A 15,023-nucleotide genomic window follows, 5' to 3' on the forward strand; every position below is an offset into this window, starting at 1 on the left:
TGAGTTTACCACATGTATTCAACTGTGAATATTGATATATGTGTGGGTGTGAAACATGTTTGAACAGTTGGTTCTTTAATTTATCTGCGCAGAAATTAGGATTCTTCTCTTACACAGTGATAGATAACCTCACAGTTACGCTATGTTGTGTGGCTAGTATTTAGTGTGTAGGTGTATTTCCATTGTAAATTATGTGCTTTGAGGCATGAACAACAGATTTGCAGATTTGGTTGACAGAGGTGGAAACTGGATTTCATGTGTTTGACTTGAATGAAATTTTAATTCTTGAGACTACACTTAACTATTTAATAATCTTGGGTTTTATTTTCTCTAGCAGCTTTTTACTTTGTCTTTAGCTTAGAAGTAGATACCTAAACATACAAGTGAGAGACATGTTTTTAATCTTAGCAAAACTGGTTTTGAGATTGAGATGCACCCAAAGAAAAATTCTACTGCCCACAGGCAAGGGCCTCATCATTGTTTTTATCTTGTTTGTTGCGCTGCCTGGTGCCTCCTCTGGCTTCATAACTGTGCAGCTTTATTGTATGTAATGGGAGTCATTATCTGTTTAAAAAAAAAAAAAAAGACTTTGTTGCTTTGAATTCCACAATTCATCTTTTCAGTACTCCCTGTCTTTTCTGTCTTTGGGAGCATGAAAGGTATGTTAAACTCAATTTTCCCAACTGAGATTGTGTCATACCCTGGGTTTTTTGGGTCAGGAGCTGCTACATTGACTTACACCGAGGGGGGAAAAAACCAAACCAAAAAAAACCAAAAAAACCCCACAAAAACAAAACAAAAACAAAACAAAAAAAACCCAAAAACTGAAAAAAAAAATGAGAAAAACATGAATCCTTTTCCTGGTTCTCTTTCAAATTGTTTGAATATTCTTATTAAGGTTATCATATTTTTTGTTCTTACGAAAGAATGGCAAGAAAATTGATGGGAAGATTCAAAAAAGCTTAAGTATTGTGGCAGCTGTAAGTAAGAGCTCGGTTCTTGATAATCCTCCTCTTCTCACTGCAAATCTGTTCCTTTAACACATTATTGAAATTCAGGAGTTGAAGAGATGAGCCTGAAGCTGAGATTTTTATATCAAAGAATGTGTTCAGCCAATAGATTCTGTCAGAAGGGCTCAGACAACTGATTAAATTTAAGCAGCTAAACAAAAAAAAGATGCTGAATAACTTAGTGTTATAGTTACGTGACGTATTTTGGCAGTCAAAAATCATGATTCATGACAGTATCAGATTTCGTCACTCAAGAAGGAATAGGTAGAAACTCCTGTGTGTCTTGAGGGTAAAATTTTTTTTTGAGGAGATTTTATAATCTTCATCAAAACATGAAATGGTGACCACTGCAACCTGGCTTGGGATTCTGCCGAGTGTAAGCACTATGGTTGGCTCTGGAGAAGCAGAGAGGGTTAATTCCTTTGGTTTTGCCCTATGACCGCTTGAGGATGGGAAGCATGATGAAATATTTTCTCAAAGTATTCAATAGAAACTTATCATGAATAATTGGAGCAAAATAGAATAAATCAAGGCTTTTTTTGGTCTGGTAATTCATAATTGAAACCACATTGAGGTTAGATTGATATTTAGAACAACCCAGCTGAAAAAGCCTTACCCACAGAGGCAGGGGATATATTATCTCTGTTTTGCTTAGATGTATGGAAGAACTGCTTAGCTACTGTTTAAGTTCAAGACACTACTGTCCTTACCTCTGTGCTTTTAAAAGACAATGAGTTGTTGTTGTTCAAACTGTGTGGTTTCACTAATACATGGTTACAACAAGCAGTCTGGTTGTTGAAAATAAAATACGCAGGGAGGAAAGCCCACTGTCTTGTTCATGGAAGCCATGAAATTTTATTCTTCTAAAGTGCTGTTGCTGAGTTTTCCCACTAAATGATAGCTGGGAAGTTCTTGACTCTTTTCTATAGTATGTTACACAGCCTTGTTTTCCTAGAGACCACTCTGTGATGCAGTTTGTAATGTGTCTGCTGTGTCTTTCTTAAAATCTCTCAATGGTACTCAGTATACACCCAAATAAGAAGTTTTGGGGTAGGACCCTGTCTTAGTTATGTCTGGTATTTTGCCAATACCTTTGAGGCTCTGTAGCATTTATTATGGTTGACCAGTTCTCCAGTTGTGTTCATTGACATCCTGAAGCTCCCGTCTATCTCACTTCTGTATCCCAAGAACGGTCTGTTTAAAACTTCTCTGCTAAGTTGAACCTGAAGACTGCACATCGAGTCCAATCTTAAGCATCCCACATAATGAGAATTCAACTCTTTTGATACCTTGTCCTTAATGTATTAACTTTTCTGAAAATAGAATCAAGTTGTTTTTAATGACCAAGTGGGAGGGCCATATTTGATGTATCTATAGTAAAGGAAGGTGCCTTATTTCTAAGGCATTATTACACATGCACGCTCATGGAGAGCACACACAGGACAGCTGCAGCAGCGTGAATCGTTCCCAGTATACGTACCCGTTCCTGAATTCTTCTCTCTCCCCAGCATCAGACTGTTCCTAAATTCTCACTGCCATTCAGGTCTCACTACTTTGGATTTTCACGTGAACTGCAAAGAGCCATCAGACGACTGAAATTGTGAGACTTAAGTGACATGAGATTACTCTTAGGAAACTGGCATTTGAACTTGATCCTTTTTGCCCGTAAAAACAATTCACAGCAAACAACCTATTAATCTGAGATTAATTATCCTGGCTCTTCTAATGATATTAGCTGGGAGGGCGAGAGTGAAGGGTTGTCTTATCCATAGCGTAGTGTCAGCACTTTGTCAAAGAAAGGTGATGGATGATCAATCCGCTGTTACTGTTTGCTCTTCTCTCTGAGAGTGAAAGTTCCAGTGAAATTCCATCAGGAATGTTAATAAAAATGGGACTGGAGCAAATGTTCCTTCACCACTTGGTTTCTTGAGCAGTGACTGAGAGAACCCATCCTATGGCATTATCCATTTCATGCTTTGCTGCCATAATGGACATTTAATTAGGTTGCTGTTGAATTAATTGCCTATATGGTTTGCTTGTCCCAAGCAGAAATCTGGAAGACTTTAGCAAATTATGGAGGCTTGAATTTGCCCGATTTCCTGCAGAAAGTGGGGTCAATAGGTCTCAGACTGTAGACACACTCTTCAGGCAGGCAGCAGGGGGTTGGCTCTTAATGGCACTTGAGAGATGTTTAATTGCCTTTTTGAAATGTTTTTCTCAAATGAGAGGCATGATTCTCCCATCCATTAGTGTGTGTCTACAGGCTTTTCCCTCCCTGCATCATCCTTTAGTAGATGCAGGAGCAAAAACACCTCAAAATTTGCCATATCTTTCCTGGGGAGGAAATTTTCATGCCTTTCTGAAAGTAGTAAAAGTTGGAGTGTAAGTAATGTACCTAAAACTTAAGGTTTTAAGAGAGAGCATGATAAATTTTTAGACGTGCTCACACATGTGCATCTGTGTTTTCTTTCTGTAAGTACCTAAAATAGTCTTAGGTGATAGAAAAGGAATAATCCTTTTCCAAGGATATTATAGCAAGTAATTTGTTGGGAAATGTTGTGGCCAGAGAGAACAAGTTGCTAAAAAACCTTCAAGTGGGAGCCATTAATTTAGGTGGCAATACTCACCTGTAAGCAGTAAATACAGCACGGTCTGTAGATTGCCAGTTGTTTCTTCTTGTAGGGCAGAAATGTAAGATTTTCTTGGGACTCCAAGGAGTATGATGTTAAACCTCTGCCTCAAGTATTAATGAAAAGAGTTTTCTAAAAGTTTCAAGAAGCTGCTTGACATTACAAGGGTCATTTGGGTAACAGCAGTCTTGGGGTGGGGGTGGTGTGGAAATGAGTCTGTAAAGCTTTAATGAGATGGATTATGCTCTGGTAACATTTAGATTGTGATTTGCTGTAGGAATTACTGAGGCTGGAGCAAAATCAGAGGGCTGTCCCCAGCTGCCACCAGTCGTCTTGTAAAATTAGCAAAAGTAGGTATAAAAGCTTTAGTTTTAGAAAATGTAATAATCCGAAAGCAGATTTCTCTCTGCACATATATGTCCATTACTTTAGCAACTGATATTTTCTGAATTACCGAATGTAATCCTCTGCTATCACAGGTAGCCGCGTCCCTTTCGTGAACCAAAGTTCCATATTGCACTGTTACTATTTCTACATTATCCTGTTGGATAAAAACTAGAACTTCATGCTTTCCATTGGGAACCTCCCAAACAGTTTCTGTTGAATGCTACTTGTACCAGACCTGATAAAGTAGGTGTAGCTGAAGACTAGTCCGTCTTTCCAACTATTTCAGGAAGTCTACTAAAAGGTATTACTCCTCCTGACAAATCCTTGCCTGGAACATATATCAAACCGTCCTGGATAAAACAGTGTGCCAATACTGTGTGTAGCTTTTACATGTCTGTTTTCCACCTCACGTATTTATCCCCTCTTCAGTGTCGATGTGTTCGTAGAAGGACATCATATTCACATGGTATTTTTTTTTCTCCTTTACCATAGTGGTCAAAATGTTACGATCTCTTTTAGTAAATAAGCTCTCTATTCTCCTCGCCCTTGAAGTTATCCTAGTTAGAGGTGTCTAACCACTAAACATGAGGAAGGTGATTGTTGGGCATTTAAAAACCCAAAGACTAAATAACGAAACAGAAAATTGCAAAGTTTATTTCCTGCAAATATGAGCTGATAACTTTGCATCTGTAAAACTTGCTTTCTTCCTGATACAAGCAGTCTTATGGTATGAGTTTAGCTGGAGATTGTGGCAGTATTTCTGTGAACTGCTGGCAGTTACTAACCTCTTATGAGTGTTCATAGTTTTTACAGGCTAGGATTCAAGACTTCCCTGCAGAACAGCATCACTCAATTTCTGCTTTCCCAACTCCTCTTTTCACCTCGTCCCGAAAGGTCTTGTTTTTCCCTTTGCTTCTCTCTCCAACCCCTGCTTGGAACGTCAGCTGGAATGGAAAAGTTGAGACTGAAATGCCGACGCTTTCATTCCTGTCGAATGGTCCCTTTGGTGCTTCCTCCCCCACGCTGTCGGCTCCAAAGGAGGCTGGCACATTCAGTGAGAATTTAGTTGCCTGTCGTGCCTTTTGCCAGCTGAGCTGACTTCCTTATGCTGGCAGTGTATTGAAGTAAGACCTTTAAATTCATAAAAGGGACGCCCTAGTTAACATTCACAAGGAGTAGATAACTCTCTGAAATTCATCTTTGCATCTCATGCCTCTTTTTCTTTTTTTTTTTTAAATGCAATAGGTGTTTTTTTTCAGCATTGAACAACCACAGTTTTGTGGAAGCTAGTACGTTATTCCTCTTAGTGCCTGCTTTTGCCTTTTTTGCTTGGGTACACGTTTTATGCCAGGTTTAGGTTTTTGCTGCTTTGGTTTTGTTGTTAACTCGTTTTTGCTTTTGAAGTTGTAGCGCTGATTAAGTTTCTCTGTTTATTGAGTCCTGACTATAAATGCCTTGAAATAGTGATTAGTAAATGAGAATTGAGTCATGCTAACTGAGTTCAAAATTCACCTTGATTTTTTCTTCTCCACAAATCTATCTGCCTCTTCTGCTTCGTGTTTTACCTAAACCCCATCTTGTCTGCAACATTACAGCTAGGCAAAAAATGAAAATTGAATTAAGAAGGAGATTGGAATAAAGGTTTTGAGAAATTGCTGAAGTCCACTGTTGCCAGATTTGGAGACTAACCTGCCTGATCTGAGCAAATTCCAAATATGATGCTTAGGTCCTGGCTATGTGAATTACTCCCTACTATATTATTCCCTACTGTGATAAGTCACTTTAATCAAATTGTTTTCCTCTTTTCTTGTTTTCCTTCACAGAAATGGAGCAGTGTGAACAACCCACTCTTCCTTCCGCTGATCCCACCTCAGTCCCAAGGTTTCACAGCCATCGTTCTGACCTATGACCGAGTGGAGAGCCTTTTCAGAGTCATCACGGAGGTGTCTAAAGTGCCTAGTCTATCCAAATTGTTAGTTGTCTGGAACAACCAGAATAAGAATCCACCAGAAGGTAAGACCCCATGGGTAGGTGTGGTGGAGGGTGGTGAAACTGGGGGTACCATACCTACTTGCACCTGTTACAGAATGACCTCTTGTCGACTTCATTAATACGTCTTTGAAAAGTATTTATGGTTACTTTCAAAATAATAAACTGGGATATTTTTTTTTTTGGTGGCAATATTTTTTGAAAGTGAAATGAGAAAAGCCAAAGTAGATTAAAAGAAAAGAGCATACCAGTGGTTGTGCTGTTAACTTCTGAATCAAAGATAACAGATGCAATAGTTACAGAAGCGTTTCTGACCTTAACTTTATTTTGGGGAGTGGTAAGGGAGGACCCGCCTTTGATTTGTCAATGCTTACTTTTACTTCTCTGTAGACGACTTTCTCATTGCAGTGAATACTACTTCTGCTAGACTATTTTCTAGGGAAGATGTGGTTCAAAGCAGCAAAGTAGTTTGAATGCTTGGAGCTGTAAAATGAGTGAATATTTTGACTGATGAAATGAAAACTTGGGATGCTTTGGGTGTCTGAAAAGAAGTTCCCACACCACCAGAGTATCTTGTGAAAATGCTGTGGCTAGCCCAGTAAGACAAGATGCATCTACCCTTTTTTTAAATATTTCTGTTTCCAATACACATGATACTATGTTGCTCTTTAGTCTTGAAAAGTGAGTCTGGTGAAGTCTGCGTGCTATTTTAAACTTTTTGAATTCATGGTTATTGTAAAATGAGGGCACATTCACAGACTTTTTCCCAAATGATGGAAATGCATAGATTTTTGGAAGAAGATTTGGGTTCAAAAGTATATTAATGACTCCAGTGTGACCTCAGTGTTGTAAATCTCTGAATTAATTTGTTTAATTTTCAGTAACCGAGGTGCCTTTTGCTGGCCTGGCACGCTGCTGTACTCTATCACCTTGTGCCAGGACCTCAGTCTCAGGCTGCCCGGTCCTCACAGCTTGCTGCCTACCTTTTCAAACCCCAGATCCCAACCCCATGTTTCTCTGTCTCCTTCCATGTAATCATAGAATCATTATGGCTGGAAGAGACCTCAAAGATCATCAAGTCCAACCGTATACCCAATGCCACTATGCCCACTAAACCCACTAAACCATGTCTCAAGCGCCACATCTAAATGTTTTTTGAACACCTCCAGGGATGGTGGGTCCACCACCTCTCTGGGGAACCCGTTCCAATGCCTAACGACTCTTACAGTGAAGAAATTCTTCCTGATACCCAACCTGAACCTCCCCTGGCACAACTTGAGACCGTTTCCTCTTGTCCTATCGCTAGTTATCGGGGAGAAGAGACCAACAAATGCCACTGCATGCGTCGTAGCTGCTGTCTTTCCCACCGCCTCCCCTTTTTTCTCAGCCCTGGGCTATCTGCCTCACAAGACCATGCTGCTCTTACTCTTCTCCAGGTCCTTGTCTGGAAGCATAGGTCCCGACATTGGTGAATTCCTTCACGAAATCACCATGGAGTAAATGTGAGAGCCAGGAGGCATTGCCCCATGTAAAGGCAGGTAGCTGAGCTTGGCCCGTGGTAATCCTCTCTGGTGCCTGACAGCCGCTCCGATGCTGCTCGTTTTATTTCCACGTTTATTGCTTCCTAGGATGAGCTTCTTCCAAGTTCTGAACACTAGTACTAAAATCCTGAGCGTTGTTCTGGGCAATTAAAGCCTCCTCTTCTCATTCTTGATTAAATACTGTAGGTACAGTAGGTGTAAATGAGATTGTTTCCCATATACTGTACATATGAATCTGTCATTCTCATCTGAAAATCTAGTGATTTTGTGGGACGAGAAATGTTGCTTTCTAGGAATATGTGTTCAAAAATTTGCTATATTGTGGATTCTTCTGTCTTCTGAGGTGAATGATTGGGACTCTTCGCTTTATAATTCTCTTTTCAGAGGCTTCAGCTGCTGCAGCTTTTCCACTCTTCAAAGTTAGCTGTTCTGCATAGCGGCAGGATACAATGTAAAAATTAATCCCTGACCACTTGTCTCAATTTACCATCTTCTAACAGCTTCTCCGAGCCAAGCTATTGCTACCATTCACTTGGCTCGTTTGCCGTTTTGGCGCCTTGCTCCAGTTTGAAGCAGAATAGCTTTATTATTTGCTTTAAAAAGTGTTCTGTAATGCTGCGGTGCTAAACACTTCAAGTGTAGTGGTCTGTTAAATGTTTTGCAGTCTTTTAGAGTGAGAAGTGTTGCATATAAATTGATGATAACTGGAATTTTTGCAGGAAGTTTTTTTTTTTTCTAAAAGCAAAAATGCTTAGTGTTCTATTCAGTTATGTGAGCACTGAATGCAGGTGGATTTAACCCAAACAGATTGTTTCCACACTTCCCTTGAGTGAGTCTGGAATACAGGCAAGTCAAAGCAAATAAATAAATAGAATGATCTTTTTTGTTAAATCATTCTATTAATCTTGCATTTAGAAATTCTTGAAAATTAAATTATGTTTAATTTTTTTCTGCCTCAACTGCCACTAAGTCATAAACTAATTGCAAAATTAAAAAAAAAAAAAGCCTTTGCCTCTAGAGCTTAAAATTGTGCATTTGAGAGTGCAGTTGAAAGCATAGGCAGGTTGGCCCTTACGTTAGCCTAAGCATTGCACTGAAGCAAATAACTATTTGTTTCCAGTGTCCCTTGTCCTTTTATTGCTGTTATAACCATTGTAATCTCTTGGCCTATGGCTAGAGAGAGGTCAGTTTGATTAAATTAACTTGTTTTATTCCAGATCCATGCAGGGCATTCCACTTGGCTCTTCAGCCAACCTCTCGTTCAGTCTATTAGTGATCCTAATCCTTGGACTTCAAAGCTTCTGCTGTTTATAGCCTGTTAAAGCCAGGAAGTTTCTGATGGATTAGAGCAAGGAATGAGTTTGAAGTTTGTAATGTGCACCACTGTCACTGATAAAGTCTGGTTTATTGCCCTACAGTAGTATCTGCACTGTTATGGCTATTCACTTTTAATTGGTTATAGTAAAGCCTGAAGTGCTTAACCTCCTAGAGCATCAAGTCTTTTCCATGTCAGGGACACGTTTTGGTACAGAACCAAATCTTAGCTTTTGTTGTTGCAACCTTTTGGGTGTTCGGGGGTTTTTTTGCGTGTGTAAGTGGGAGGGCTGGATGAAGGATGTCCAAGTTGTCTTCCGTAGCGATTAGGTGCACTAAATTGAGAATTGGATTTAGTTCTCCTGAGATGTAGCTGGCATAGTGGCACACAAATATAACGTGTGGCTGCCCCTTTCTTTCCTCTGTCAATGCCAGAAAAATATTATAACTGAAAATGTCATTGTTATCAAAGTGATATGTATTGGAAATAGAGGGAATCTGTCCCTAGGAATGGAAAGTTTTGAAGTACGTGCAAGTTCTAAAATGAACGTTGTTTTTTGATTTTGTTTTTTAATGAATGCTTATGTACTTGTAATAATGCCTTTATGCAATGAAATTCAGCAAACTGAGGTCCTAAGAGGGAAACAGAATAAAAATAAAATATCCTATTCTAAATATTGTACAAAATTTAAGATGCTGCACCCCTCAACAAATGCAACATTCCATAAGATAAAAATCCTGTTTTACTTGTCCTCAGCATTTAGTAAAGTTTGAGTGAAAAGATGTATTTGTCAGCATGACCTGAAAATGAGCTAAAAGTGATGTTTGTCAGATGAATGATGAGACTGAACTGTGGTCATTCTGCCATCGGTACTGCCGAGCATCCCTTGGTGCAGGTAAGATGCCGTAGCTGATATCAACTGCTGCGCTGTGGAGTGTGCAGGGTGTATGGAAACAAACTCCTTGCAAGTCTAGACCTGTCGGGGCAGATGCAACTCTGATAAAACTGGACAAATTTTTTGTCACATTGACTGGTAGTAAATAAAGCAAGCAACTAAAGAGGGCAGCGGATTAAGTGAACACTTGACTGGAAAGTTTTCACCCAAATAACTTACGAAAGTATAAAGTTGGAGGAAAAAGTAGGTACATGTATATGGGCTAGAAATCAATAGCAATTTAAAGATGGTTTTTCCCTCTGTCTTATGAGTTTACAAGGACCACTCTCAGAACTTAAAACGTTTGAGAGCAAAGTGTGCAAGTCTGAGCTCATTGCTCTGCGTTTCCTTTAGAATCAGCAAAAAGAAACAAGCACCTCCATCTAGCCTGCATTAGGTATCTATTTTAGGATAAACTAAATCATCCATCCAGAAGTACCAAGTATCCAAAAGTATCCATACTTTTTCCTCGACCAAGTATGAAGGAAACACGAGGTGACAAGTACAAGTTTAAAAGACTGATCTTTAGTCACCTAACTGTCTGCTCTGAGTTCCTACTTGTTTTGCCATACTGGTACCTGAACACAGTGAAGGACACATAGGTTGTCTCACAAAGTTCTTGAGAAATAAAAATTAATGAGCACTAAAAACAATGTTTCAATTATTTTTCTTGGGCAGATAGTTCCTGTCGCTGGGACACTGATCTGCCTGCTGAATGGGAGCAACTCTTTTCTTACTGTTCCTCAGTTTCCATGTCCATAAAATGAATACAGCAATATTGTTTTCGATAAAGTGCTCTGAGATATATAGTTTAAAACTGCTCTTTAAGTAGCATTATTCAGGGCGTTATTATTAGACAGATGCCAACATTTCTAATTAGAAAGTTAATGTCTACTCTGAAATCAAAGTAAAGTGTAAATATATTAAAATACAAATAATAAAGGCAACTTCTTTTTATAGGATTAATTTAATCTGAGTGTCTTGAAAACATTTACAAATACGTATGTATCCTGGCTATATAACCAGTAAATTAACTGGTTATTCTCATTTTACATCTTTAGAAACTGGGGTACACAGAGGTGAAGTCTTCACCATCACTCAGTAATTCAGCTTCAGGGCAAGGTAATCAATTCAAGAAGGTCCTGTGGTTTGGCCATTATTTTGCTTAGTTGAACACACTGCCTTCCCATACTTTCTATTTGAGAGATATCAGACATCGGTATATGTAAAGAGGTGGAAGCTTTACTGTGTATTTTGAGGTAGTTGCCGAATCTGTGCACCAAAGTAGGAATACCGTGCTTTGGGTGAGACTGGAAACCAAGGGTCTAATCTTTTGGTTTTGAACTCAAAATATGAGCCGTGTCTTTAGGAAAAAAATACAACTGCAACAGATGAATCTACAAGCAACACAGATGTCTTGTGCAAACATTTTTGAAGTTTTCAGAGTGCTTATGATGGTAAAAATGTTGGATCTTCTTTGTGAAATAGCAGAGAGAAAATACTGCGTACTATGATGATTTTAATCTGGAACCTTAAAGCTTTATAGAAACATCTTGCTGATCTGAAGTGCTCTCTGGATTTAGGGGTTGTGATCTCTGCTCTGTGTCTTTGACTGAGTTTTGCATATATTCTCAGCCATACAGGTTATGCAAGAAGCCTACCAACCCAGCAGTAATGTCAGCAGGCCCATGACTGCATGTATAATATTAATAAAAAGATTAAAAGCTTTGAAATATTACAGGAAAAAAAAAGAAGATATTTTTTTTCTCACTCACTCTGTATCCGTTAAAATAAACATTGTGGTCCAAGTGCCGACCACTGGGAATATTTGTGTAGACAGGATGTTTTTTCATTTTCTCCATCAGCCAAATACTTTTGTCCTTTCATTTGTATTTGTCTAAATTGCTAGTTCTGAAATTCAACAAAATAGTCTGTGACAAAATTTCCACCGACAGTGCATCACATTTGTTTCAGACAATTGAAGAAACCATTTTGTCTACCACATAAATGGTATAAAAATTTGAAAATGCATTACTGTTAGTAAATATGAACAGGCTACAAATTGTGTATGGTAGCTTGATTCCTTTTTAGGTTCAGTTTTATGAAAAAAAAAAAAAGGTGTATTTTAAAGAATGTGTCCTTTTTGTGTAATCGTATCAGTAGTGGTTCCTGGAGCTAAGTTGCTGATAAATTTGGAATGAGGTACGGACTATAAGGCTTACAGGTATTGCTGCAATAATCGTCTTTGTATTGCAATTTGATACTATTGATGGGCAACATTGATATGAAACATTGGGGATAAGGAACCTGAGAATCCTATGGAATATTGTGTCTTAAAGTGTTGACTTTAAAAAAAAAAAAAAAATCTTCAGTGGCAGGGTTTTTTGAATACTGTGCCTTTAATAGACCACTGGTAAGAATTTTTTAACTTCTCTTTAGGTTTTGAATTAATTTGGCTCCTTGATGGTGGACTTAATGCCATTTTCCTTGATTAGCTAGAGAACTAATTCATGATGCTTTTAGTCTTCTATGAATCATCTTACAAACATTTTGCTGTTATTTCCCAAGGAAGTCTAGAGATTTAGCTTAACAAACCCAACTTAACAAAACTGGGCTCTAAATAATATCCTGAAAACCAATATTCTATTCTGTTGTCTATAAGAGGAATTCTGTGCGTTACTATAGACCAGTGTAGTGTAATTGAAAGCGCCTGTTTTGAACAGATAGTTCTAAGTTGAAGCAGTTCAAATGCCTGGACAGACTTTTTCAGTCAGCCATTACTGAAGGAATTCCAGTAATAAATAGATGTAACGTGCTTGATGATGTTGTTTCTGGCAGTTTTTTTTGAAACTTCAGATTCCAGCTAAGTTCTGCCATTTGGTCTTTGAGACTGAAAAAGGACTTGTTAGGCTTCCGTCATTCATGTTCAATCAGTTAAATTCATACAGACTACTACAGACCAGTTAGAATGAGCATCAAATAAAAGATCAGGTATGAGAACTAAGCGTGGTATATGGGATTCTGTGCAAGTGCAGGCACATACAGAGGACCGTGTTTAGAGATGTTTTCTGTCAGTTTTTAGTTGATCTTAGTCTACTTTACACAACTTCTGGAACGGTTTTCCTTTTTGTAGTTGCAAGTGGGCTCCCTAGAAGTTGTGGGAAGTCAGAGCTTAATACAAATTAGTACTTTGGGGCCAGGTTATCAGTGGTGATGAGATATTCCTAGCTGTTGTTACTGGGGAATTAAAACAGGAAAAGCATGTTTCTATGAGCGTCTTTGTATAAGTCATCAAAGTGCGATTATTTTAACCAATAAGTGGATTTTTAAAAAAAATTTCATTTGTCTTGTTGCTCTTAATACTGGCAAGCATCCAGTTCTTGCCATTCAGAGTGTACACTGTATTTCCAGCTCCTGCTCGTTATCCTTCCCTGCAGCTTCCAATTGCAAATGCAACAAACCATCTGCATTCACGTATCGCTTGTTGTTTTCAAACTCGATGCTACTTAGAATGGAGGTCCCAAGAATATTGACTAGCTCTGTACAGCAATTGTAGTGATTCGCACTTTCCCTAGGGTGAATGTTGAAACTGGAAACAGATGATTAATGATTAGAGCAAGTAATTTCCTATATAAGTACACTTCTGTTTGCTGACTAGGTAGATGATAATGTATCTGCTGCTAAAGGACCCCTTCAGGTGCCATTAACTTCCCAGTTTCTCAGAAGCAAGGGTAGGGGGAATGATGCTACTTAGCAATGTGACGGTGCCGTTTCCCTTTGAAGAGAGGTAATACAGTCCATAGAAATATTACTGTCTATTTTTAATGATCCCTCCTTTACGTATGATGTAACAGTTCATTTAGAGCTGAGAAACAGGGCTGGATTTCAGACTGAGAATTCATTTTTATGTATAAGCATTTTGCAAGCTTATGTTACTTGCGTTTTTGTTATGAACATCTGATTGCAAGCCTGGGGAGGTGTGGAAGGTGAAAGGATTTTTTGGTGTACAAGTGTATTCCTTTGGTGATAACGAAGTTATTTCTCTGTCATGATTGTCCTCCCTTCTCTTTCTTATGTCTTTCATGTAATTCACTGGGAATTGTAGCTGAGAAATGCGTATTTAGAGGATGAGTTTTTTTGGTGCTCTTCTATATATGAGTGTTTTAAATGGGAATGTAATTTCGGCACTTTTTTAGTCCTGCAGTTTGTGGAAATCATCTTGAAATCATGCTTGAAAAATTTGCTGTGAGATGTGAACTTTAATGGTGGGCTTGTGGGCTGGCCAGAAATACATGCATGTATGTGGTTGTTAGGGATTGTAAGCCCATTAGAAGTAGAAGCTGCATTTGGCAAAGTTGGGAAACTGCTGATTTTGTGTTTAGAAGCCCAGACACTGTTTTCTGTGGGCAGCTCCTGCAATCAGTGCATCAGTAGTCCTAAATAGCACAAAGTGCTGATAACGCCCTGGATTTATTGCCGAAGAGCAAGTGGAAGTGTTATTCACTCTTCTCTCGTAATTATTTCAGTACGATGTGCAATAGGAGATGCTGTCATCCTCTTCAAACTCCATATGTACATAGACTTTTACACACTCTGGAGAGCTTTATTTTCATATTTTATCTCTGTCTTCTGCTGCATCACAGAAAGTCCTTATTGGTTTTAAAAGAAGTAAGAAGAATTCCCAGTCCAAACGTACATTTTGACTTTTGTACGCTTAAATGTTCTCGTGCCATCTTGTAAGACTTCATCTGCCTTCTTGACTTGGGCTTCTTTTATCTTTGTCATACTATGTTAAATGATGCAGTGCCCTCTTACTGTAAGAATAAAACGTGTGCTTTTACCTTGGTTATAATAAAGTCTAGTAAACTGAGAATTTCCCCCATTTTGCTAGTGCTGAGGTTTCTCATAACTTTCTGAGCAGTATGGGAAAATTCAGAGCATGGTATTATACAAGCAGCAGATCGTGTGTCTGACTTCTCTTTAAGCCACGTTCCTCCTATGTGTAAAAAAGAAAAATAGAAATACTCTTCCTTTGTAGTCTTTTAAAATAGATGGTTTTAACCTTCCTGATAGATTCTAAAACTTTGACCTCTGAAGTAGCTGTTGTCCTTTTTTTTATTATTTTTTAGGTTTTTTTTATTGACTACGTATTTCTTTTGGAGTTCTGGCAGCAGGGCTAATTTTAAATACTTGGATCTCTTGAGTGGAGCCTGCTGT

The 15,023-nt window shown here is 38.5% G+C and overlaps 1 protein-coding gene across 1 annotated transcript in view; it reads left to right on the forward strand.

Annotated features, from left to right (window-relative positions):
• The window catches only part of EXT2 (exostosin glycosyltransferase 2), a 76,838-nt gene that overhangs the window by 40,586 nt on the left and 21,229 nt on the right, over positions 1 to 15,023 (forward strand). Inside the window, exon 8 of the mRNA XM_009695015.1 lies at positions 5,851 to 6,040. Coding sequence (XP_009693317.1) covers positions 5,851 to 6,040 — 190 coding nt within the window. The remainder of the gene's footprint in view (positions 1 to 5,850; positions 6,041 to 15,023) is intronic.

This window comes from Cariama cristata, unplaced genomic scaffold (genome assembly GCF_000690535.1).
Source record: "Cariama cristata isolate BGI_N322 unplaced genomic scaffold, ASM69053v1 scaffold3552, whole genome shotgun sequence".
In the NCBI taxonomy this organism is placed as follows: Eukaryota; Metazoa; Chordata; class Aves; order Cariamiformes; family Cariamidae; genus Cariama; species Cariama cristata.